Below are 23,757 nucleotides of genomic sequence, written 5' to 3' on the forward strand. Positions count from 1 at the left end.
GATTGCTTTTTTGGGCATTTAGCTACCTGTTAGCACAGACAAACATACCAGCCAAAGACCAATTTACCAGCATATGGCCAGAGTCTGGTGTTAATTTATCTGCTGTAGAAACAGAGCTCATTTCCAGCTTCTTCTTTTTTTTTTTCAACAATAGTTTTCAGGTTGACAGCACATTTCGGGATAGCAGATGTTTTCTTCAACGGCTTTACTGGTATTAATGCTTTCTACACAAAATAAACAGCTCTCCCTGCAGAAACTTTAAACTGCTGGGAGTTAAAAATAACTGAAACTGACCATAAAAAGTCTAGTCTAGTTTTCACCACAGGTCAGGATTAACTTCCAAATCTTCCAGCCAGTGATGTATACCTAACAATGATGTCAATATTGCATTTTTCTATTCCACATCAGTATTTTCCCAGAATGGTTAAAGCCTTCTTAAACAAATCTTAATATTTCTAAACAATGTTCTTTGTGCAGTTGAAGAAGGAAAGATTACTTTTGTCTTGCAATCCATTTTCTATAAATATATGTTAGTCTAACATCACATATTGGGGAGCAGGATTATATATGAAATCTGAAATTCTCTTTTACATGCTTCCGCAATTGATTACCGTCACACTGAATCAAAGTATCAGAGAAGGGATTTATAGATGTATTATAAAAGGCATGTTTTGTTTTTTTCACAGATGTGGTACTTGGAGAATGTACATTTAGTTTGTGACACTTTAATTCTCATTGGCTTTGTTCAGTGTTGCTGTTCTAATTGAATTAATGTGTTTTGGACATTTGTTAGTATCAGTACAAGGCTGGAGGCTATTTTAAAAGAAAGAAGCTATTGAAATGCATCTGGAAGAAAAAAAATGTTTTTAGTAGTTTGTCAAATTAAGCTAAGATACAGGCTTAGATATAGTCTCATAAACTCAAAACTATGTTTTTATATACAGCAAATCTCATTACTTGCGTGAAACAAGACCCTGCTGACTTACCTAATACTTTAGTTGTCCTGCATTGCTGGTGCCTTAGTTTGTAAAGCTGGTACTGCTGTTACAAATCAGCCTGTGTTTTCTACAGATATTTATTTTTGCATCCTACAATTATGCTTTAGACCCTTTTCTGGTTGCTAAGCTAAATGTGCATAAACAGTCAGTATTCCTTGTTATTCACTAAGTTTTGTGTGTGTGTGTAAAGTAGGACATGTTTCCATGTTTTTGTGTTATGGTCTTCACCCTTCTACCATGTAATGTGTATAAATTCCAAATGATGTCAAGTAATTATAGTTAGATTATCTCCTAAGAGAAATGTTTGGGAGTTTTTGCTTTGGCTCTGGGCCCAAAATCAAGTGGCGGAAAGATTCTTACACACGATGGGAAGCTTGTTACAACAACAGACACTTACCTGGCTCAGTTCTGGTGCTGGGCTTAATAATACATTGGTTCCCAAAGGAGTGTGTAGTTTAGATAGGCCTGCTGTGGCAGCCCAAAGTGGACTGTGCCTTCTTGGATGTTTCCCTCCATTGGACGGCTTTGTGTCTTTCCTGACCAGTTAGGTTTTTCATGTGCTTGTAATGTATGCTGTTGTTTTTTTTTTACTAGCCATGGTGGTTGTCACTAATTATAACTGCCTGCTCGGTCTTCTGTTTGCTCCATAACTAACCAAAAACGTGAAAGTTACCGGCACTACTAAGGTTAATGAAAAACAATCATTTCTTTAATTATTTGTTTTTATCTTCTGTGCTGCTTGTGCTTTTTTTGACTAATAGACATTCTTCCTTTCTGAAGTGATGCCTTTGACTCACTGGTTTCTGGATACTTGAGTGCTTGTCTGTTGAAGGATTAAGAAGAAGGCTTCTAGTCAGAGTAATAATTTCAAAGTGGGAGCAAAATGCATGTCTTCCTGTATACTAAAGGGACTTTTTATCAGGGGTGACCTAACATATACCTGTGTTAAGAATAGGTAACAGACTTGGTGAAATAAAGGGTGATTAAACCTTCATGTTCTAGAAGAAAGAGTTAGTACACACTAGTTTTCATTTGGGTTTTATATAAGGTGAAGTTCCTTCCCTAAAGCAGCCCCTTCCATTAACTCCTACTGTAAAATGAACTATGTTAAGATGAATCATGTTCACAACCATGTTTATGACTTTTGTAAACCTTATCTCTATTTATCTCACACCACACCTCTATTGCCATGCTGTTTGCCTTTATTGTTATGGGTGCATGTGCTTCCATGATGTGTATTACCTCCTGAAGGTTTCATTTTTTGTTTGGATATTCTTCATTACTGCCTCCGTGACTGAAAAATTAAAGTTTGGGAAGTGCCGCAGTCTTTCTATGTGTTGTGTCTAAATGTGTATACAGGTAATTAAGTTGCCTGGTATGTCAGTGCTTTCCATTTACCATAAAGGCCTTTCATTTGCATTTTCTCTGATCCGTGGCCTCTAGGCTTATTGGGGGGAAAAAGCCAGACAGAAGTGTTTAACTAATGTACAGATTTTTTTTTGTTTTTTTTTTTAATCAGAGGGAGAAATCATAGCTTTTGAGAAATGCATTGCAGGAAGCCCCGCCTAGAATATGTGCGGTCAAAGAGGGAGAAAAATCAAGACCTCTCACTCTGCTTTCTTAAGTCACTCTGTGTAGAATTTGAAAGTTTCATCCTTTAGCACCCCTGGTGGTAGAAAGCTATGCCAGACGCTACCCAAGAACTGTTTTATTTTTTTATAAACAGAAACGTCATTTGAATAATTTTGAAGCTCATGTATAATCACATAAGAACTCTACACTACTTTTTGGCTTTTGTTTAGTTTTTTCATTATACGGATCTGCTTTAAGAAAATGAGCGATAGATAAGAGATACACTTTATCCCGGAAGGGAAATTAAGGTGTCCTATAGCTTATGCACAACATACATACACAGGTACACAGACCTATGACATCCACGCACACACTACAAAATACAAAGAAAGATATCAGGAGTGTGCACTTACAGTAAAGTTTATTGTAGCATGGTTAAAGGATTGATGTGGAAAAAAATTATAAAAGGTGCATAGTATCAAATTCTATATGTATTCAAGTACAACAGGCAACATATCGATATGGCCGAAAGGTGCACTTATTTTTGACCCAGACTATGTCCGACTGCCCATACTAATCCCTTTTTCTTGGAGTCTTCTTTGATTAGAGCTAACGTTAGTCAACTGAGTTTTTGCGATTTAATATAAATTGTTTTTAGTTTAGTTTTAGCAACTTTTATTAGCCTATTTGAATACTTCTTTCATGGCTGATCAAATCACATTTAACTAAACATGATTGTTAGTTAACTACTAGTAGATAAGCTACTACAACACTCAAATAGAATTAGTACAATTCATTGTATAGCAACACAATAACCTAATCTTATATACATTTTACTTAACCTTTTTATTTCTTGCACTTTAGCGGTTTTTCTTACTCTTAGTTTTGCCTGAAATTTGACTGTGAGGAACAATTTCCCTGAGGGTTTCAGTAGTTGCTCCTATCTAAAACTAAACCAAAAGCCACACCGAGTGAGTTGTCTTTGCAATAGATGATCTTTGGCTCGCTAATGAGGTGCGTCGGTCCGTCACGTGACCTGTGGAATGTGAACAATGCAACGAGTGTCCAACTTTGTGCTGCATTTCTGAGAAAATGGAGGCTCATTTCATCATATTTACCTAGTTGCTCTGTCTTTACTCAACTCTTCGGTTGTTTCTACGCGCCCATCAACCGAGAAAGGGACTTTAAGAAGGTTCCGTTTAACGGGATTTACTCTTCAGTCCGAGTTGTTCTTGCTACTTCTATCACATGGTAAGTTGAGACTTACTTTTTGTGGAGGGGAGTGGTGGTCTGAACTTATTTGCACGACTTGTTGCTGAGTAAAAGATCCGTAATGGTGTGTTCATGGTGTATGTTCAAGTAAGGAGAAGATAGAACAGGCTCTTTTTTTTTTAAGTTTCTTTGGGGGTTAACTTGAAAACCTCAGGTCTTTCTGCATAGGAATGTTCTGGTGTTGCTGCTCTCAGCCACCAGCCCCAGCCTGGGATACAGTTGGGAAGGCCACAGGACGTTAAAACAGGGGTTTCCGACCGTTTGCATGCCAGGGGCCCCAGGCAAGAACTGTTATGTAATAATACACACCGTGAGACACCGTTTTCTAGCGGTTTAAAGCTTTGACACGACTGTGAAAAGTAAACCCTTAAACTGTTAAATCAGATATGCTGAACTTCCCATGTTTTCGTTGCAAACCCCCTAAGTTACGAGTCTCTACGGGGCCCAAACCCCCTGTTAGGGACCACTGAGTTATAGTAAAGGACATCAAGCGATCTATATATAAAGGCCTATCGTGTATATTTGTGTGTGAACACCCTGCATTCATTTCAAAGTTTAAGTAGAGATCCGGAATTCATTTATTTTTCTCAGATAACACAATGGGTCAAATAGTGTGTACGTCTGTTGGGATAAGAGGGATGAAAATATGGGAGAAAACGTAGAAAGAAATGCCCAGCATATATGCAAATCTATTGATATTTACACTCTTTTCCAAACCTAAAGGCCTGCACAGTTTGGCACTGATGCAACCAAGTGTTTTATTCAGATGTAATAATTCTACTATGCTCAAACATTTCATTGCCAGCAGTTTATTGGTCTTATCAGTTCAGGATGTTTGTGTTTTGTTAAGACTCAACTAGCAGCAGAAACATTGTGCCAGCCGACTGCTTTGAAAGGAGCAGCAGGTCTGAGTTTTGCAAACAAAATCATAACATGCAGGTTTTTATTTAGACACTGTGTGGTTGCCAGCCCATCCCCTGAAGCGGGATGTCACATTTATTTGAACAATTATTAGGCCTGTATTATAGTTTGACTACGGTGCTACAGTGTGTCGTCGGGCATCAGGCCACAGCTGGGTTTAATTCTGTCAGGCAGTGTGGAGTTATCTCTCAGGGAAGAACTACAGGGATGACTGCAGTGAGAAATCACCACTGGACTACACATGTTAGCTGTGGCCCCAAATGCGTCAGAGACATTATCATCCAAATTTTCTCAAATCTATTTAAACGGGTAAGACATTATCTGGGTAGCACTGGTAGAGTCTGGCAGCTTTCAGGAAAAGTCAGATTTGAAGCTGTAAATGTTACAAAATATTACCAACATACCAGAACATATTTCTCCCCCAGCATTTTGTCAGAAGGGGATAATGAGGTATTTTTATGAGAAAAACAAACAACTACAGTACATTTTGGAAAAGGGGAGGAAGAGTAGGGTGTAGCAACCAGCACAGCAAGTGTGTGACAGCCTTTTTTTCGCTGCTTTTGCACTGTACTACTCGACATGAATGGCTCTTTTTCGGTTTTTCATTAGCAAAAGTTGTGGATAGGACCTGGCCGTTTTTTGGTACCACCTTGGTCGAGGTTCCAAGCGAGCAGAGCCGATACTAGAAGGGGGGGGGGTAAACACTGCGAGAGAATCGTCACTAGCACAGGACATCCTGCACAACCCTGATTTTTAAATAGCCAAGGCACCAAGCACTCAATCTAGATTTTTAAAAATGGCAGCCCACAAAACTATCACCTCTTATTTCCATAATCAATTCACAGGGTCAAAACTTGATTCTATATATATATATATATATATATATATATATATATATATATATATATATATATAAGGAACACTCTAACCTGGTGCATTATTAGAAATATTCATCCTGACACTAAGATTTGACCCCATATACATATATTTGTACCCTCTAACATGAACACACCACAGCAGTCGGTATAATTAAGGAAAGCCAAAAAGAGGTTGTCCATTTCCTTTAACTTTAGTGTAGTAGGGGTCAACATCTAGTGGCTATTAAAGGAGTTGCAGGTTGAAATGATTCACATGTTGTTTCCATGTGTTGTTGTTTTCCAAAACAAAATATGAAAAATTAGTTGGATACAAGATTATTTCCCTGGTTTCCTATGCAAGTCAACTTATTTAATAAGAGTTTTGAACTGACATTTTTTTTGTAACATTTGAAGACATGTTTCGAGAAAATTATCTTTATCACTTTTTTTTTTATACTAAATCAAGACTTTGACACAGTATCAGACTAAAAGACAGAAGTTGGGTTTTTCTTCAGTGCACATTTACTGTAGTGTGCATCTTTTTGCAAAATGGAAGTGCCTATTTTAAGGTTGAGTGTGGTTCAATTTAGAGTCAGTTAAGTTTAGAGAGCGCTCAATATGAAGATAAGTCTTAGGTATGTGTTGTTGAAGGTTAGGGTTAAGTATGGAAGTATGCTGTCTGTTTGAGGATGTGTGTATCAGTTGTGCTTTTCAGCCGAGCAATGCACATTTGTTTCTGGTAAATTTGAGATCATCTTGTTTTTTGGTTTATTTTGGTCAGCATAGACTTGTCCCAGACTGTCCCATGATTCTACAGTGGTATGAGTTGTAGTTACTTGTGGAATGGAATGCTCATTGGTTGGACGTGGCGCCTAAAGCATCACAGGAATGGAGGCAAGAGATCCCAGAGATGGGGAAACATTTATGCTGCTTGGCACCCATGTCCCCACCCTACCACCACCCACCATGTAAAAAAGAAACTTGTTTTTATCAATACAATGTTTTATCTGGACAAACAGTGAGGGCTGTGTGCTTCTTAGAAATAGCCCAAAGTGATAAAGTCTGCCAGGGCGGAGGCGGGTGGGAGTGTACGTCAAGAGTGTCTTATTATTGGTTACTTTGGTGTGAATGCCATTATTCCAGCACTGCTTGTACTGAAAGGCTCTGGGCGATATGGTGGAGATTGTCATTAATGAGAATCTATCTATAGAAAATATATAATTACATGGTAAATGGATGCAAAATTACGTAAAATAATCAAATTCGTGTTTCCTGTCATGAACGGTTTTCCACTGTTTGGTGTTACAAAAGACCAAAATCCCCATTTGGAAGTTTTCCTTTGATGGTAAGTTTAGTTATTCAACACAGACATGCACGAGTCTCCTGGACAGGGTAATTATACTATAAGTATATGGTATATCATAATTTATTTATTTTAATTTTTCAAAAAACATTCTGAGAAATCATGTTTTCAATGTTTGGCATGGTGAATGGCTCTAAATACTACAATATCCATGTGCTTTGGCCGACATTTGCTATAAAAAAGAAACAAATCAAAGGTGTGAATCTAGATTTATTTTTCAGGTAGCAACATTTGATTGTTTTTACTTCCGGAAACTTGTAAAACCAAAATCACTCCTTCCACTTTGGAACTCTGCACAAGGCAACAATATTGGCTGATTGGCTGGCAAAATTCCGTTAAATCTGTTTTAACAGTACGCATTAAGGTCTTTTCAGACGCAATTCATTGAGTAACGTCCCGTTTGAACTTAAATGAGGCTATAGAATTAATTTATGACTATGCTAATTTAGCTAAAGTTGAATCAATGTTGCGTGATTGAGAGTACTTCCTGCAGTTGCTATTTGCAGTGAAGCTAACTGTCATTGGTGAAACAGACGGCCACGGGCTAAACAGACCTCAAACAAGTTTTAAAAATGATTAACAGCTTGTCTTTATGCCTGTCGGCATGGTATTCCACGAAAAGGTGTTCTGCTTAAAAAAAAGAAAAAAAAAGTGATTGGTGGAGGAAACGCCTTCCATTCATCAGTTATTTTCATGTGTCAGGATAATTGTAACATTTCTTTTACTAATCTAGTTGCCAATCAGACTTTTTGAAATACAGCCAGATCAATTAAATGTTAATTGCTTAACAAAATGCTTAAAATAGCAGACAAACCACAGCTATGTCGAAACCTGCCAAGATGTGATTGTGTCTGGCAGTTTTTCCATTATAGGTAGTCTGAGTTAGTTAACCCTGAGATGAGGGGATCTTAGGGTTATCTGTTTCAGAAAGGAAGGTTAATCAAACCTTAGGGAGAGGGGTAACTCCAGCCCGTTGTAGAAAGAGATATAACTCAAACCTCAGAGTCCATTACTATGGTAACTGAGCCAGTGAACCTAACCTGGTCAGGAGCAGGTTTTCTTCTCTCAGTCTCCTTCCTCTGATACAGCGCTCTTTAATTTCCTCATTAATTCATTCATACTGTTTCAGGCGCAGTTTTTTTATCTGCATGAATAAAAAAAATCAAGGTTGGTTTATTAACTGTGTTAGGCAGGCTATAAACATTCTTTTCTCAAAACCTGGCATTTCCCTTTTGTCGACGATCCTGTATCAATTCATAACAAGCGTTATCTCAAGACACTTTACAGATAGAGTAGGTCTAGACCACACTCTACAAAAAAGGACCCAGCAATTCTAGTAAGTCATAATTAGAGACTCTAGGAACCACAAGTAGCTCTGCATTCTGGGAGCGTAGTGGTCTAGTGGGACTATAAGGTACTATGGGCTCTCAGGAGAAGGATTTTAAATTCAAACCTGGATTTCACAGGAAGAAAACGCAGAGAAGCCAATACAGGAGAAATATGATCTCTTTTCTTATTTCTTGTCAGAACATGCGCTGCAGTATTCCGGATCAGCTGGAGAGTCTTAAGTTTTTTTTTTGAGCATCCTGATAATGTGATAATAGTCGAGCCTGGAAGTAACAAATACATGGACTAGTTTTTTAGCATCGTTTTGAGAAAGGATATTCCTAATTTTGGCAATTTTTTGAAAGTGAAAAAAGGCTGTTCTTGAGGTTTGTTGTCCTGATAAAAAATAACTCCTATATTTCTGACAGTAGTGCTGGAGGCCGGGACAATGCCATCCAGAGTAACTATATCTTTGGATAATGAGGGTCCGAGGTGTTTAGGGCCCAGCAGAATAACTTCAGTTTTGTCTGAGTTTAGCATCCGAAGATTTTAGGTCATCCATGATAATGCCTTTAATGCATTTTTGAGATAAAAGATAAACGTGTCATTTGGGAGTTTTATTGCCCTACGCTGGTTTACGTATCATTTAGAGACTTTTTCATCTAGACAAGAGTAAATTCCTGTGGGAAACACTCAATCTTTGTCATATTTCATGAGGTCTAGATTCACGATTATAACCAAACATAACTTGCGCCACTGTCCCTCAGTGTCTGTTGGGAATTCGTAGCTTAATAATGTTGATCCCCGTCCTCTTGTTCTCTCTTTTGGATGCAGCAAAACACCTCACAAGCCCGTCACATCTCATTGTGCGAGTGTTCCACATGGGACTGGAGGTTCTCACGTGAGGCTCTTGACAGGAACATGTGCATTTACTCCACATGTCATCCCATCTGCCCTGGAGAAGCGACGCCGCTGTGGCAGAATGCGGAGTATGCTCCTCCAGATAAGACAAATGTCAAATGGTGTTAAATGTCTCATCACAGGGGAGCATCGCAGGCAGAGAGACTGCTGCAGGGAGGGCCGCTGACTGGTTTTGACCCCATGTTGGACCTCGCTGTCACAAGGGTGTTTACCAATGACCACGTAGCAGAAGTATGTAGTGACGGGCTGACTTGTGCAACCACTGCTATGCATTGATTGGGTGTGGAGGGGGGCAGGTGTGTTTCATGACCCCTAGAATTCCTGAATTATGCAGTATGCACCAGTGTTGCTCATGCACTAATACTGAATCCGAATTCCAGGTTTTACTAGTCTCAAACGGTCCCATGTGACATTTGTCAAATTCAGTTAGCATTACTAAAGCTCAAGTCATTTTGTTGTGAAGTTTAAAAGTAAGGTTACACTAATATCAGGCTGTGGTAGAGCTTGTTTTAAATACTAGATAACAGCTGATGTTATGCACGTGTGATGTGATGCCACAGAAGATGTTATTAAAACCTGATAGGGAATACAAGTGGCCAAATTTCAAAACATTTTCATTTAAATGTAAAACACATGTTATATTGGTGTTGTTAATCAATGTCTAGCTGCAATGCACCGTTAGCAACATGTATGATACATTAGAAGTAGTAGGATTTGACCCACCAAAATATTTAAAATTCCCAAGCTGTTAACTTCTATTACAGTAGAATGTCTGAGACCCTCAGCAGTGTCCTATCTGGTTCACGTCTACATATTTGGTCCTTTTTAATTACACAACTTTCCTGTGCAAAAAACAAAAAACAAACATGAACACAATGCGTGACCACATTCTTCAGACTCTAACTCCATCCCCTTCTTCACAGGCGGAGATTGGCAGCATCATGGTTTGGCTCTGTGGCGCCCTGGTGACCGGCTGCATTTCCTGGAATAAGCTGGAACCTGAGCCTTGAAAGTCACACCATGGAATGCCTGTAGTACCACACCTCCCCTTCATCCAGCCCACCAGCATCAGCAGGAATCCGAAACACAAAGAGAGACACAAACAAATAAGAGACACAAGAGGAGGACATCCAAATCTTTGCCTCCAATCTGTGCTCCTGGAGACTCTTTACTATTTAGGTCAGCCAGCTTGAAAAGGATCTTTTGGAGGGTGTGTGGGAGTACCTCTGTGTGCGTGTGTGTGTGTGTGTGTGTGTGTGTGTGTATGTATATATACATATATGTGTGTGTGTGTGTTTCACTTTTAGAGTAGGTGCCTGCCCTGGGCACTGAGGCCATGAGGCCCAAGACTTTCCCAGCTGCCCCATATGTGGGCAACACACGCCAGAGGCTTCAGGAGATCAAGGAGGGTTTGAAGCAGCCGGCAAAGCTGGTGAGTCAGGCCCTGCATGGGGTCAGCTCCCGGACAGACGGTGGCAGAGGGGCCGACTGCAAGAGCGGGAAAGACCAAGCCAGCCGACAGCAACAGATCCGACCCCCGCAGAAGTTCAACAACTACCAAAATGCCTTGCGGGAAATCCGTAGGTCCCTCATGCCCTTTGCCAATGAGTCAGGTCCGTCTTCCGGGTCAGGGCACCCTGCAGGTGCCGGGGAGGTCAACCGGCAGATGCTGCAGGAGTTGGTTAATGCCGGCTGTGACCAGGTGAGTGAGTGAGTGAGTGAGTGAGTGAGTGTTAGAGAGAAATAGAGAGAGAGGTTTGTGTGTTTGGTTTGTGTCTTGACAGTTCCTTGTAGGGGTGTATGGTCCTCTCCGGTTCATGAGGATGTGCTTAGGATGCTGCACTTTTCTTAACTGTTCTATACCAATCTAACCATCGCTTTAAAATCTGGGTTGGTATGGGTGCTTTGTAAGCTATGTTGTAACCCAGTGAGTACGTCTGCTTTATTGCAGTATTATATTAACAGAATTCCTTACTGTATTAGCCACAAAAAACAAATTCCAACTGAATATTTTATTTATACAATTATCTTTTAAACTTTACAATGCACTGAAAATTCATATAACGGAATTTCCTAAAGAAAATTCCAAAAAACATAAAGGTTCTTTTATCTTTATCTCATTAAATTAAAGTAAAATATGTATTAATAGAAATGTGAATGGATGAGAATGTCCCCATATAGTAGATGAAAAAGAACAAATGTCAACTTGGTTGAATAGGTTTTTGGCGTGTTTTCACAAAACTGTCATTTTAGGTATAGGACAACTTCTGCAAGCTTAATATTTACAGGAAGCAATTGACACTTATGGCATGGGTGGTTTTTTATTGCCATTATGCTATTTTCACAATTTTGTGTTGCATGTGTGAGACATCCACAAGAAGCAGAGGGACAGAGGATGTATTGGAGTTTGTATTAATGCAGAGTATGAATATGTTGGAGTCTTAGCAAGTGTTGCTCACTGCCACTTCACTCAGATGTACGAATCTGCTCTGTCTCCTTCAATCAGGATTTTTTTTAATGAAGTAAAGATTGCCATAAACTTTAAGATGTAATACAATACAATTCTTCTCTGCCAAGTGTACAGCCTTGTGGTTACGTAACGCGTGCCTTCACGTTGAAATGTTGAAATATCAGATGGATTTCCCAACTGGGCTGTTTGGCGTTCAGTCCCTCTGCTCCACTCGAAGGAATGCAAGAGCTCTATCAAACGTCTCTGGAGAAGGGTGAGAAGGGAGAGTGTTTCCCCTTGAAGTGAGGGCCTCTTTACACTCAACCTTCAGCCTCAGAAATCTGAGTAAAGGTGCCATTTGGCTGCTGTTAATCAGGGATCACTTCACTTCCCTGGAGTTGAAGAAGAGTTGACGTCAACATCAAACCACATAATTTGAATTTGAATTGAAACTGAGAACACTTAGTTTCAATCTAACAATGCAACGAGGGTCTCTATTATGTGGGTTTGTTGCTACAGTGTACTATTGAAAATGATGAAATATGAACCAAGAAGTCCAGTTTGAAAGCTTATCAAATGTTATGACACGCTAAACATTAATGAGGGAGTCTTTATTTTTGGCTTTTCAGCCAATGGCCCAATCCCAAAGTGAGCCCCGAGGACTAAGGACTAAAGACTCAGTCTTAATTGATCTTGGGTGCTAAGTGAGTGTGTGTGTGAGGCCATATGGGTTCAGATAGGTATAAATGGGATTGGGACAGCAGTTCACAAGATCACATTTACCTTGGCGACGTTTAATAACAAAGATGTTGCTAACCCTTGCCAGTTTGGGTATTTTCATTTTAAGTTTGCACAAAATGCAACTGGTCCAATTTAGATTCAGTGCACCGACCGGGGGTTAAAGGGCTCTGCAATGGAGCTTGGCATTGAAATAATGCTCTGCTCAAGCCCATGCACAGCACTACTAAGAAATTATCCCTGCTACAGGGGAGTTATAATAATAATAATAATAAATTGGACTTGTATAGTGTCTTTCAAGGTACCCAAGGTCACTTAACAAAAAAAAAAGGGGGGGTCAAAGGATTTAGTGAAAAATGTTTTGAGGTGCTTTTTAAACATGAGCGGGGATGGGGCAGGGCAGTCGTGGAGTGGTAGACTGTGGCGTGACTGAGTGAAGGAGTGGAGGAGATCAGGTATTTTGGTGAGAGTCCATGGAGAGATTTTTAGGTGAGCAGGAGGATCTTGTAGGTGATGTGTGACTGGCGACCAGTGGAGCTGTTGGAGGATAGGAGTGATATGCTGCCAGGGTTTAGTGTGGGTTAGAACCCTGACAGCAGAGTTCTGGACATACTGGAGTCTGCTAAGGGACTTGGTGGGCAGTCCAGACAGGGACACCATTGCAGTAATCCAGACGGGAGGTGATGAAGGCATAGTGTCTCAGTTCCTGAATGTGTGAGTGAAGGCCAGAGTTGTGAGATGTGTCTGAGGGGGTACAAGGCATACTTGGTGATGGTGATGTGGGACCAGAAGGAGAGAGTTAAGTCCAGGACGATTATGATGCTGTCTGTCGAGAGTGGGGCATAGCAGTTAATTAGATATACAATTAGAATTTTTAATCACAATGGAAAATTGTATTCTGTCTTTTAAATGTACGTGTCTTTTACTGACATTAACATGAGCAGGGTTAGATGATTTAAAAATCTGAAAATGCAGAAATATAGTGTATGGCATTATTTTTTAAATATAAAAGAACTTAGTCTAGCTTTGGCAGGAGAGTTTGAAAGTTAATTCTAAACCCTATGCTCGTTCAGTGTATTTTAAACATCTGTCAAAGATATCCGAAGGAACTGTGAATAACCTGCAGGCTCCAACAGCAGCCATTTCCTTGGTTTCAATGCCGGCTAGTTGACCTCCATTGCTTCCGCCATTGTGAATGCACCAGAGCAGTACGGGCAGAGTCAATACAAACAGGAAGTGGACATTCCATGGCAGCAGGGTGGAACAGTTCCTTCTGCTGCTGTCGAGTCGCCACCCTATATGTGGCCCCTCCTCCTTCTCTGTCTCTGGTCTTTATCCCGCTGTGTCTCCGTTGATATGTGTTTGTTCCATTCTTGCTAGGAATGCACTTTTTGAATACGTGTTTCATAATTACAGTGAATGATTGATTCATCATAATTGAAGTCAATAATTGTGTACTAATAAAAATGTGAGTAATCAAGAATCCAATACTTGGTTTTCACATTTCACAAGCAAAATAGATCAAGTTAAATACCACAATGTTTTTTTTGTTTTAAACTCTTGATTTTGTTTTTGAGCATATTCGTATGTCTGTTGCAGTCAAGGCGCAGACGTTTTGGAGGCAGGTGCGTAAAGGTGCTCTAAGCGATGTTGGGTTACATTACTTCTTGTTAACGTTCAAAGTATTTTCAAACATAACGAGACTAGCTTGATATCCATACATGTGTGCAAATGTTTAATACTCTAAAACATTTCTACAAAAGTATCAATTCACACAGAGATGATAGTCTTTGGCATTCACATTTGGCATGAGCATGATTTAATGGTCTATTTAATAAATCCAACTAAAAAATATTTCAAATCAACATATCTTTACAGAAAATTAAAAAAGGCTGGTCACTGGATAGAATAATAAACCAACCACTCCAAACTACAAGGTTTTATGTTCATTTAAAATCATCAAGTCAGGCTCTCCTCTCCACACATCACATCTGGGGCCAGATGTATAAACAATGTGTAGGCTACCCACAAAAACCATGTACACCATTTTCCACACATATAATGGTATTTATAAAGGAAGAATGTGCACACCTCCAGGTGCACCCAATTCCTCATGCAGACTTCTGACCTGCGTTCACATGGTTTTAGCTGATTTGTTGAGTTTTTTGCCAATTTTTATTATTTGCAGTCTACACCACATTCTGTAAATTGTCAAAGGCATATTTAATAAGGTTATTTTAAATTTAAAAATGATTTATGTACATTTGAGCATCATGTCCTTATTAGTGATCGTTTAATTTAATCCTGGATTGCGAAGCCCTTTGTAAAGTCAGTTTCAACATGAGCGCTATCAAAAGGGCGGGTGCTGGAACACCACCTGGGGTCTGGCTGTGCACGTGCCTGCTCTGTTGCTTGTTGTCTATCTGCTCCTCTGACAGGCAGCCTCCATTTTTAGGCCGCCAAGTTGTGGGTCTCCATTTGTCCTTTTTAAGCGTATTCCGGAGTCCACGTGGCTGCTGAAAATCATCTACTGTGTCCTTGAACACCCTTCACCTAATTTCTATTGAGCCTCTTCTGGAGGCAACCTTAATTTTTCAGCCCAACTCTTATCAGCTGTGCTCGTCTTCCTCCTCCTCCTCCTCTTTGTTTTTCTTGTCTTCTCCAGCTGCAAAATTACAGAGCACTTTTGTTTGTTACATAACCAATTTTTTTTTTTTTTAAGGGAGGAAATGTTTTGGAGGGGGGAGAGAGGGCGTGGGGCAGCATGCCACGCATGGAGATGACAGGGAAAGAAAGGAAGTAAAGAAGGAGGGGTGCGTTGAGCGTTTCCCTTCCCTGAAGCTCTCGGCCGTCCTCACAGTCATTCTACAGGCCAAACTGCGGCAGTGCAGGAATCCAGCGCATGATACACATATAAAGGCCTGTTGACGTGTAAGCAAGCAATCACTGCGGTGTTGATGTAACGATGAGGCCAACAGGAAGGGCCTGGGAAGCAGTGTATGCATTAGTGTTCATTGTGTTCATGTTGGGGTAGAGGACGTGGCTTTCCTTGGCTTGCACTGTAATCATTTTTAAGTAAGGTGTAACCTCCCAACACTTGGAGATTTTCGCACGTTGGTGCCATGAATGAGAGAGGAGTGGAAGAAGACCGTTTTCTGGTTATCTGTGTGGAAATGATGCATGGACGTTCCTCTTGGCATGTCCATCCATCTGCACTCTGCTCCTGAACTTCTCCATATGGCTTTGATTTTCCCATGTGTTTCAGAATTGGGTCAAAGAGAAAACTTATATATATATATAAAAAAAAAAAAAAACGACTGTCATTGTTGTGCAAAGAAACTAGTGTGTTTGTGCTTCTGTCGGAGCAGTTTGTGTGTAGAGTTTGTAGGCTGGTAATTATGTGTTTGGGATAACTCGGCGGCTTGCAGCCCACAACCATTATGACAAGGGTACAGATGTGGCCTGGATGTTTTAGAGAGAGAGAGAGAGAGAGAGAGAGAGAGCGAGAGAGAGAGAGAGAACTAGGAGAAAGACTATCCCGAATAGCTTGAGTTCCTGCTTCCTTCGGCTGAGGAATGTGAGCAAGGAACATCTGTCGCCATGACAGCAGGGGTCACCAGGCCTGCCTCCACCCAATCCATGCACACGCACATTCACCCATACACACGCACACATGCACACACAAGATCCATGAGAAGAAAGCGGCGTAAAAATTAAAAGGAGTCTTGCGTTTTTTATGGTTAATTAACTCTGTTTTAATATGACTTTCTGTCTAAGAACTGTTTGTTTGAAACAAATGTTTTTTATACTTTTTTTTGGACAAATACTGGTTTACTGTTCTGCAATACTGCAAATACAATTTATTGATCCTCAAGTTGGTAAAAGAAATCCAACAATAGAGATAAAAAAATTCCACATTGAAGAATGCAACCAAAAGAATAGTATTCAAAGTGACAGAGTAAAATTAAAAATACATTTTCCAAGTTCTTCTCCTATTTCCTTATGTATGAAATGAGATGTTTATACCTAAGGCCCTCCCCTGTAAAGCATTAAAATATTTTTGATGACTCATCTTCTTCTCTGGAGGCGGGTTAATAAATTTAGGAGGGCTGTGTCTGACAGTTTTGGAACTTTATAGTAACTAGCAATCCAACATGGTCCAATGTAGGAAAGTGATAAAGAACTCAGGGTTTGATCGTCTCTCTTGAGCTCTCTTTTTTCAATTTGTTACATTACACAATTTTGAATGCCTTTTAAGGAGAGAAGGTGTCTGAAGGTGCACGCTGTTATCCCCATTTGAACAGTTATTGTTGCTTGTCCCGCCCTATGATGGCCGGCGGTAAAATACTATGTCTAAATAAACATGTGTCTTGTTGTAAACCATGTACAACTCTGTAATATTGTACTTAATTATCTTCTTGCCATTAATGCAAATCAGAATTTCAAAGTTCAGCAACCCGGAGGAAAGATGTGATAGAAAGACTGAGCGAGAGAAGGACATAATGTGATCGTACCGGGCGGCTCTGGCAGCCAGCACTTTCTATTGGCTACGCAGGAATGCAACATACACACACACAAACACACAGGAAACTCTCTCTCTCTCTCTCTCTCTCTCTCTCTCTCTCTCTCTCTCTGTCTGTGCGTGAATACGGATGCAAGGGGAGGGGGACTTAAGCAGGCGTGTGCACGCAGTAGTGAATTGACATCCATACAGTTGCACTTTGATGGACACCACACACCCTACACAAGGCATAGAAAGTGTGTGGCCTTGGCATTTCCTGGCTTTGAGAGCTGATTGTGTCCATGGTTGCTGGGTTGTCCTACTTTTAAAACATTTATGTTTTGATTTAGTTTCCTCCCCAACAAATAAAGCTGGTCAGTGTGTCTTAGAAACTGCTGGCAGTAGGGGCGTAATATGGCTGCACAGGGATACAACTCCTTTCCTCAGCTGTTCTTGCGTTTGCTCTTTTGTTTCTGTTAGATAACATTACAGGGGTGTGTCTGGTATTGAGCCTTCCCTCACTGATATAAATGGAGTGGACACAATAATAGAAACACCTTCAGTAGCACCACAAACTACGGATTCCAAAATGACCATTCAGTTAAATCAACACCTCTCTAAACAGTTTGAACAAAAAAATGAACATTATAATCTTCAGGAAGGCAGGATATTGTACGACTCTGCTATTTAGTTTATATCCTTGATGTTCCACTTTCGGGATTGCACTCATTTTGGCCGGATATCCGTTGCCTTGGGCTTCCTTTGTGTTAGCATTTCAAACTCTGGTGGATTTCTGAGGACTATGGTTAACTTCTCCTCAGATCTCTGCAGGGTAAATCCAGACAGCTAGCTAGACTATCTGCCTAATCTGAGTTTTCTGTTGCACCACTAAAACAACTTTTAAACGTACACATGTCCACTAAAACAAGTTAATCCAAGCCTATTTTGCAGCGGCACTGCAGCTTTTCTCCGGTGCTCAGCACAACCCAAGACTATTGTGATTGGTTTAAAGAAATGCCAATAAACCAGAGTACGCTTTACCAGGCACCTCTCCAGATACCAGTCCACCACCATACTTTGGTCCGTATGTGGACTTGAACCGCGACCCTCCGGTTCCCAACCCAACTCCCTACTGAGCTACTGCCACCCCAAAACTATGTTACTACTATAGTACTAAAATACTATGTTAAAGCAGCTAACGTTGCACGTTGAAGATCCTCAAACTGCTGAATGCATTTTTACCATTTTGTCTCTGACTTGAGGCCCGTCTATCTGACTTAGCTCAGCTGCCGGGTGATTTATAAACTAGCAGCAGCACTTTAAAATCTTCCTAAAATGATCCTGCAGCCATTGTAAAGATTTAAGAGAAGGAACAATGGGCTCAGTTCTCCTGGTTCTCGTTAGAAATCTGGCAGCAACAGCAGAAGCCTGAATGTGTTGTGGCTTAATGGAGATTTTGGGAAGCGTCGTCGGGAGGCAATTACAATAGTCCACAAATAATAATTCACATGTTATTATTAGGGTGACTAAAGAGTTGGTTACTGCTCAAGTACAGATTTTAATGACAATATAGTAAGATATAATATGCACATACTGTATGTAGGTTTTAAACCTAAGCACCCTCAGTTGTAGTTTATCATTGTTGTAATATAGTTTTCGAAGCAAGGATTTAACATTGCCCCCCCCCCCCCCCCCCCCCCCCCCCCCCCCCCCCCCCCCCCCCCCCCCCCCCCCCCCACTGCTTAACAAGTGACTGTCTGAATAATAAAAACCCACCCAATGTCGTTTGTTAAAGTTTGTTCTAATTTGCGGCTGTTACTGCGCTTGGCCAGTAGGGGCGCCTGAGTGTCAGGGCTGAATGTCGGCTCTGTCAGCTGCCAGGCCGAGGTCTGAGATGTCTTTGCAGTGAGGTCATATGCCATTGGAGGGGATTTCCTCATCTAGGTGTGGGTCGCTCCATCGCAGAGGCAAAGACAGATATTCTGTTTACATCATGCTCCGCTGTCCTGTTTATTTACTGGTTTACTATTTTGAAAAAGACATGTTGTCGTCTCCCAGATCATGGTGAGATCAACCATTTTTGGCATTAAGCACGTGCTATAAATAACGCTATAATAAATAAATATTGCTGTGTGGCTGGCATGTAGATAAACAGAAACTGATGAAACAACATTTTGTTGTAGAAATACTGTACGATTTTTGAGGTACTTCAGGTAGTTTCACTTTATGCTACTTCTACTCAACTACATTTTAGAAGACATTATTGTACATTTTACTCCACTACATTTATTTATCAATTTAAGTTACTCTGCAGATTTAACTATAATGCAAAATGTAAATGCATACAAAAAACATTCATAATTGTTATCCAGTAATATAATATATGATTCTGAAATTGGCCATTCTGGATCATAAGATCATAAAAGTCAGAGTTTTACTATCAGTTTCTTTCTTGTAATGTTCTAATGCTTCTAGCAGACATTTTCTTATGATTTAAGTCAATTAAACTTTCAGTATGGCTTTTGGCTTTTTTGATTACCGTATATTGATATAAATTGCAACATTTCAAAATATTATTAGAAAACAATTGGTGTCTTGCTGAAATCTAACTATGTGTTTAAGCATCATTACTGAGGGCGTTGAATGGATTTCTCATTTGAATCTTGAGCTGAAAAGCCTTTAAAATCTCCTGCTTCAAATTTGAACAAGAACCAAAGGAATGCTTATTATTGTTTAATAAAAGGCAGTTAACACCAAAGGAATGCTCTGCTTTACAATTGGCTGCCGTGTCTCGAGCATAAATTACACGGCAGCTGATGAGTAGAAAATGCCAAAGTGGTTAACCATCATTTTTCACATAGGTGACCTACATAGCTCTGGGCCACCTGCTCGAGCCTGAGATGAGCTCCCCATTTGTGATTAAGGAGGGAGCCAAAAGGCAATAATTACATAAAATCACATTTTACTTGAAGAATTGGAATAGTGGTGCTGCATAGATATTCTAGAGAAGTTGTGGAAGCTGCTTGGCCACTCAGTTTACTTTATCTGATAACATTAAGCTGTTATTATGGTATTTTAGGGTTTTTAGTATTGTATGCAAACTAAATCACCTTGACATTCCTAATTATCAATAATTTGAGTGGTGCATTATTGATGACAGCAAACTCCCTCAAATAAGATTTGAGAGTTGGCTGCAGGAATCTTGTTTTTGCAGTTTGCTCACAAAATCCCATGATCTTTTTTCATGATGTCCATGTCTTAACCCTGGTCTGCTGAATTTAGTCTTTTCACAATGTAGCAGTCATACGTTTATGCCCCCCCCCCCCCCCCCCATAATAAATAAAGGGGATGTTTTTGGACAGGGAAGAGATATTGCATTTCAAAATATAAAATATCACAGTGTGGGTTTGGAAAATGGTGGGTAGTTATATAAAGTTTATGTTTTTTTTAGTGTTATTTAGTGGGATAAAAAGAAAACCTTTTCCATCCCCCTACATTTGTTCCCATTTCTTGGAAGAATTGTTACAATTTCCAGAAGCCTCATTTTGGTGGTACTGGATGTTTTTGTGTGGTGTTGTGACAGGCGCAGGATGTCACTGATATGTGACCCCAGGATGCAGGTGCTAGAGCACTTACTGGGCCAAAGTTTTTGTGTGTGTGTGCCTTGTTGGTGTCCAAACACCTAAAAAAAAGAGGATCCTCATTTTCAGTGTTTGTGTTGCAGGCGTGCACGTGTCTGTGTATTCTTGTGGGATTAATTGAAGATATCTCCCATGATGTCTTGTAAAGCTTATGTTTGTTGTTCTTTTGTGTTTGAGTATGAAAAGCAGACTGAATGTCTGGCTAAAAAATCTTGGTTTTATTATAATTTTAGACTCTTTATACAGGCACCTATTTATTTGTAACATGAAGCATTTTAAAACTTTTGCTCTTTTTTAAAAGGAAAATGGGGGGATATAAATGTTATGGTATCAATATGTTTCTAAACATCTCTTTTTGTTTGTTTGTGTGTGTGCTTCACAGGAGATGGCAATGCGGGCACTGAAGCAGACAGGAAGTAGGAACATTGAAGCAGCCTTAGAGTACATCAGCAAAATGGGTTACCTCGACCCTCGCAATGAGCTCATCGTCCGTGTCATCAAGCAGACTTCTCCAGGTACAAATGAAACCTCAATAGGTTGACTATGGCTAGTAGATTTTATAGCTCTGCATACCTCTTCACTACATATATTTACTGTATGTGCTTATTGATCTAGTTACTTACAGGAAGTTTGATTGAATTGGTATTTTAACTTTATATATGAACTGATCCTATTCCTTCTCTTTTCAGGAAAAGTTGGCATGCCAAACTCAATGGACCACCGACCTGCATTAGAGGCACCGGGCGAAGCTGGTGCCATGCCTCCTTACCACCAGATGGGGGCTCCCATGTACGATGGGGCAGGTGGATACGGCCCTGAGGGTGAGATGCCCAGACCCTACATGAGCGCTCCCCCTGTAATGAACTATATGATGCCACCGTCTGGTGGGACACAGGGCCCTGCTATGGGAAACCCGATGGGGCGACCTCCCAGTATGGGCACCTATCCACAAGTGATGGCCAACCAGAGCAACCCAGCCAACACCATGTACCCTCCAGGGGCCCAGCAGAAGGGCTACCCTGGCGGTATGGAGCAGCACGGGCCCATGATGAGCTACAACGTGCCTGGCCAGCCTCTGCAGCTCCAGCCTCAGCCACCAGGGGGCCCTGTCCCAGGACCCCACTATGACTACGGCCATGCCAGGCCACACATGATGGAGCCTGCTGGCTATGGAGTTAAGAGAACTGCCTCCTTCCAGAACAAGATGGCACCACCCCCCATGGTGCCCCCAGACAACTACGTCAACATGCAGGGTAAAGGGGCCATGGGCCAGAATGGTCCAGGAGGGGGGGGATACCCTGCTAACCTGTACATGTCCTCTCATTCTCACCCATGCCAGGCCAGCCCCACCTCCCACCAGGTCCACATGATGTCCCGTTCCCCAGGTGGGGTGGCAGCCATGGGCCCTGACTTCTCCGATATGCCCCAGGGATTGATGACACCATCCAGAGCTAGCCTCAACCTGGACCTGTATGAGCACCACTGGGCGGGGCCTCCAGGTCCTGAAAGTGCTCCTCAAGCCAGGCAACCCCAGCCCCAGGGCCCATTCAGGGGGGAGGTGTGTGTCCCCAGCAGAACCAACTCCTTCAACAATCGCTCTGCGGGGCCCAACGGTGTCCGGCCTGGAATGGCTGCGCCTCCCACTGCTGGCAAACAGGACTCCTCCTTGGGCCCTCCAAACACCATCACGGCTGTTACATCCCCGCCAATCCAACAGCCGGTCAAGAGCATTCGTGTGATGAGGCCAGAACCCAAGACGGCTGTGGGGCCGTGTCACCCCAGCTGGATGACTGCTCAGGCTCAAGACGCAGCGGAGCCTCTGACCTACATGCCAGAGGAGACCTATACTCTTGAGCCTGCTCCGGAGCCGCGCTGCCCACCGCCACCTTACCCCAAAAACTTGCTCATGTCTGGGCCGGAGGAAGGAGCCGGAGTCATGTGTGGAGCTCAGGACCTCAACAGCCCTTCTTCCAGAGGCACACGTGGGGACAGTGGAGGGAGCGGAAAGGCCGAGGAGAGACAGCAGGTGAAAGAGAAGACGAAGATGGGCAAGGGAGAAAAAACAGTAAAAGACAAGAAGCAGATCCAGACGTCACCGGTTCCGGTGAGGAAGAATGGACGTGATGAAGAGAAGAGGGAGTCACGCATCAAGACCTACTCACCTTTTGCTTTCAAGTTCTATATGGAGCAGCACATAGAGAATGTGATGAAGACCCACCAGCAGAAACTGAACCGCAGGCTTCAGTTGGAACAAGAGATGTCCAAGGTAAGACCGCCCAGAAAGCAATGAGATTATAGAAGCAATACAGAAGTCTTGAAAATGAACTTGCAAGTCTTAGAGAGTGTCTTGAGCGCCCAACAGCAGCGCATGAAACCCCTGCATGCTCTTTTTGTTTAGTTTTTTAAAGATTTTTTTTGGGGCATTATAGGCCTTTATTTCCAAAGAACGGATGAAGACATGAAATAGGAGAGAGAGGTGGGGGGAATGACATGCAGCCAAGGGCTGCAGGTCAAAGTCGAACCCGCGGCCGCTGCGTCGAGGAGTAAACCTCTATATGTGTGCGCCTGCTCTACCAACTGAGCAAAGCCTGCTCTGAGTGATAATGCCCTGCATGTCCTGTAATTTGCCCCCCTTTCACTATTGTATGGAGCTTTTTGAATACCTTCATTTAAGTGTTTGGCTTTGCTGGAAAGCATCTTTAAATAGGAATTAATTACTTACAAACTGTGTTTACATTATCGCAGACCATTTTCCAGAGAACACATAGGTGTTCCGACTTGTTTTAAAAATTCTAGGTAGACATTATTTTTCAAGTCTTCAAGTGACTTGCAACATGCTTTAGAACCATTATTGGCGAAAATAAATTAGAAAAGAAGACATGTTTATGTTTGCATAATGGAATAAGTAAATTTTGGAAGCGGCAACATTTTTCATTATAATGATATAAATGACATTGTGTTTTGCTATTCTTTTTTTGGATTATTTTATGGGCATTTTTGGTCTTTATTTTTTCGATGGGACAACTGAGGACATTAAAGGGAAGACAGAGGGGGGAATGACATGCAGCAAAGGGCCGCAAGTCGGAGACAAACCCTGGTCCGCTGCGTCTAGTAGTAAACCTCTATACAGTGGGTACGGAAAGTATTCAGACCCCTTTAAATTTTTCACTCTTTGTTTCATTGCAGCCATTTTCCAAA

The 23,757-nt window shown here is 41.2% G+C and overlaps 1 protein-coding gene across 2 annotated transcripts in view; it reads left to right on the forward strand.

Annotated features, from left to right (window-relative positions):
* The first annotated feature begins 3,583 nt into the window (after positions 1–3,583).
* The window catches only part of lats2 (large tumor suppressor kinase 2), a 24,551-nt gene continuing 4,377 nt past the window's right edge, over positions 3,584–23,757 (forward strand). The window contains exons 1-5 of one of the 2 annotated variants that reach the window (XM_034885119.1): positions 3,584–3,821; positions 10,154–10,409; positions 10,540–10,932; positions 20,942–21,074; positions 21,249–22,825. In XM_034885119.1, coding sequence (XP_034741010.1) covers positions 10,567–10,932; positions 20,942–21,074; positions 21,249–22,825 — 2,076 coding nt within the window. In that variant the 5' untranslated portion in view covers positions 3,584–3,821; positions 10,154–10,409; positions 10,540–10,566. Of the gene's footprint in view, positions 3,822–10,153; positions 10,933–20,941; positions 21,075–21,248; positions 22,826–23,757 lie in introns of both variants that reach the window. The other variant, XM_034885118.1, reaches the window with a different exon arrangement.

The sequence above is a fragment of the Etheostoma cragini genome, chromosome 11, assembly GCF_013103735.1.
Source record: "Etheostoma cragini isolate CJK2018 chromosome 11, CSU_Ecrag_1.0, whole genome shotgun sequence".
In the NCBI taxonomy this organism is placed as follows: domain Eukaryota; kingdom Metazoa; phylum Chordata; class Actinopteri; order Perciformes; family Percidae; genus Etheostoma; species Etheostoma cragini.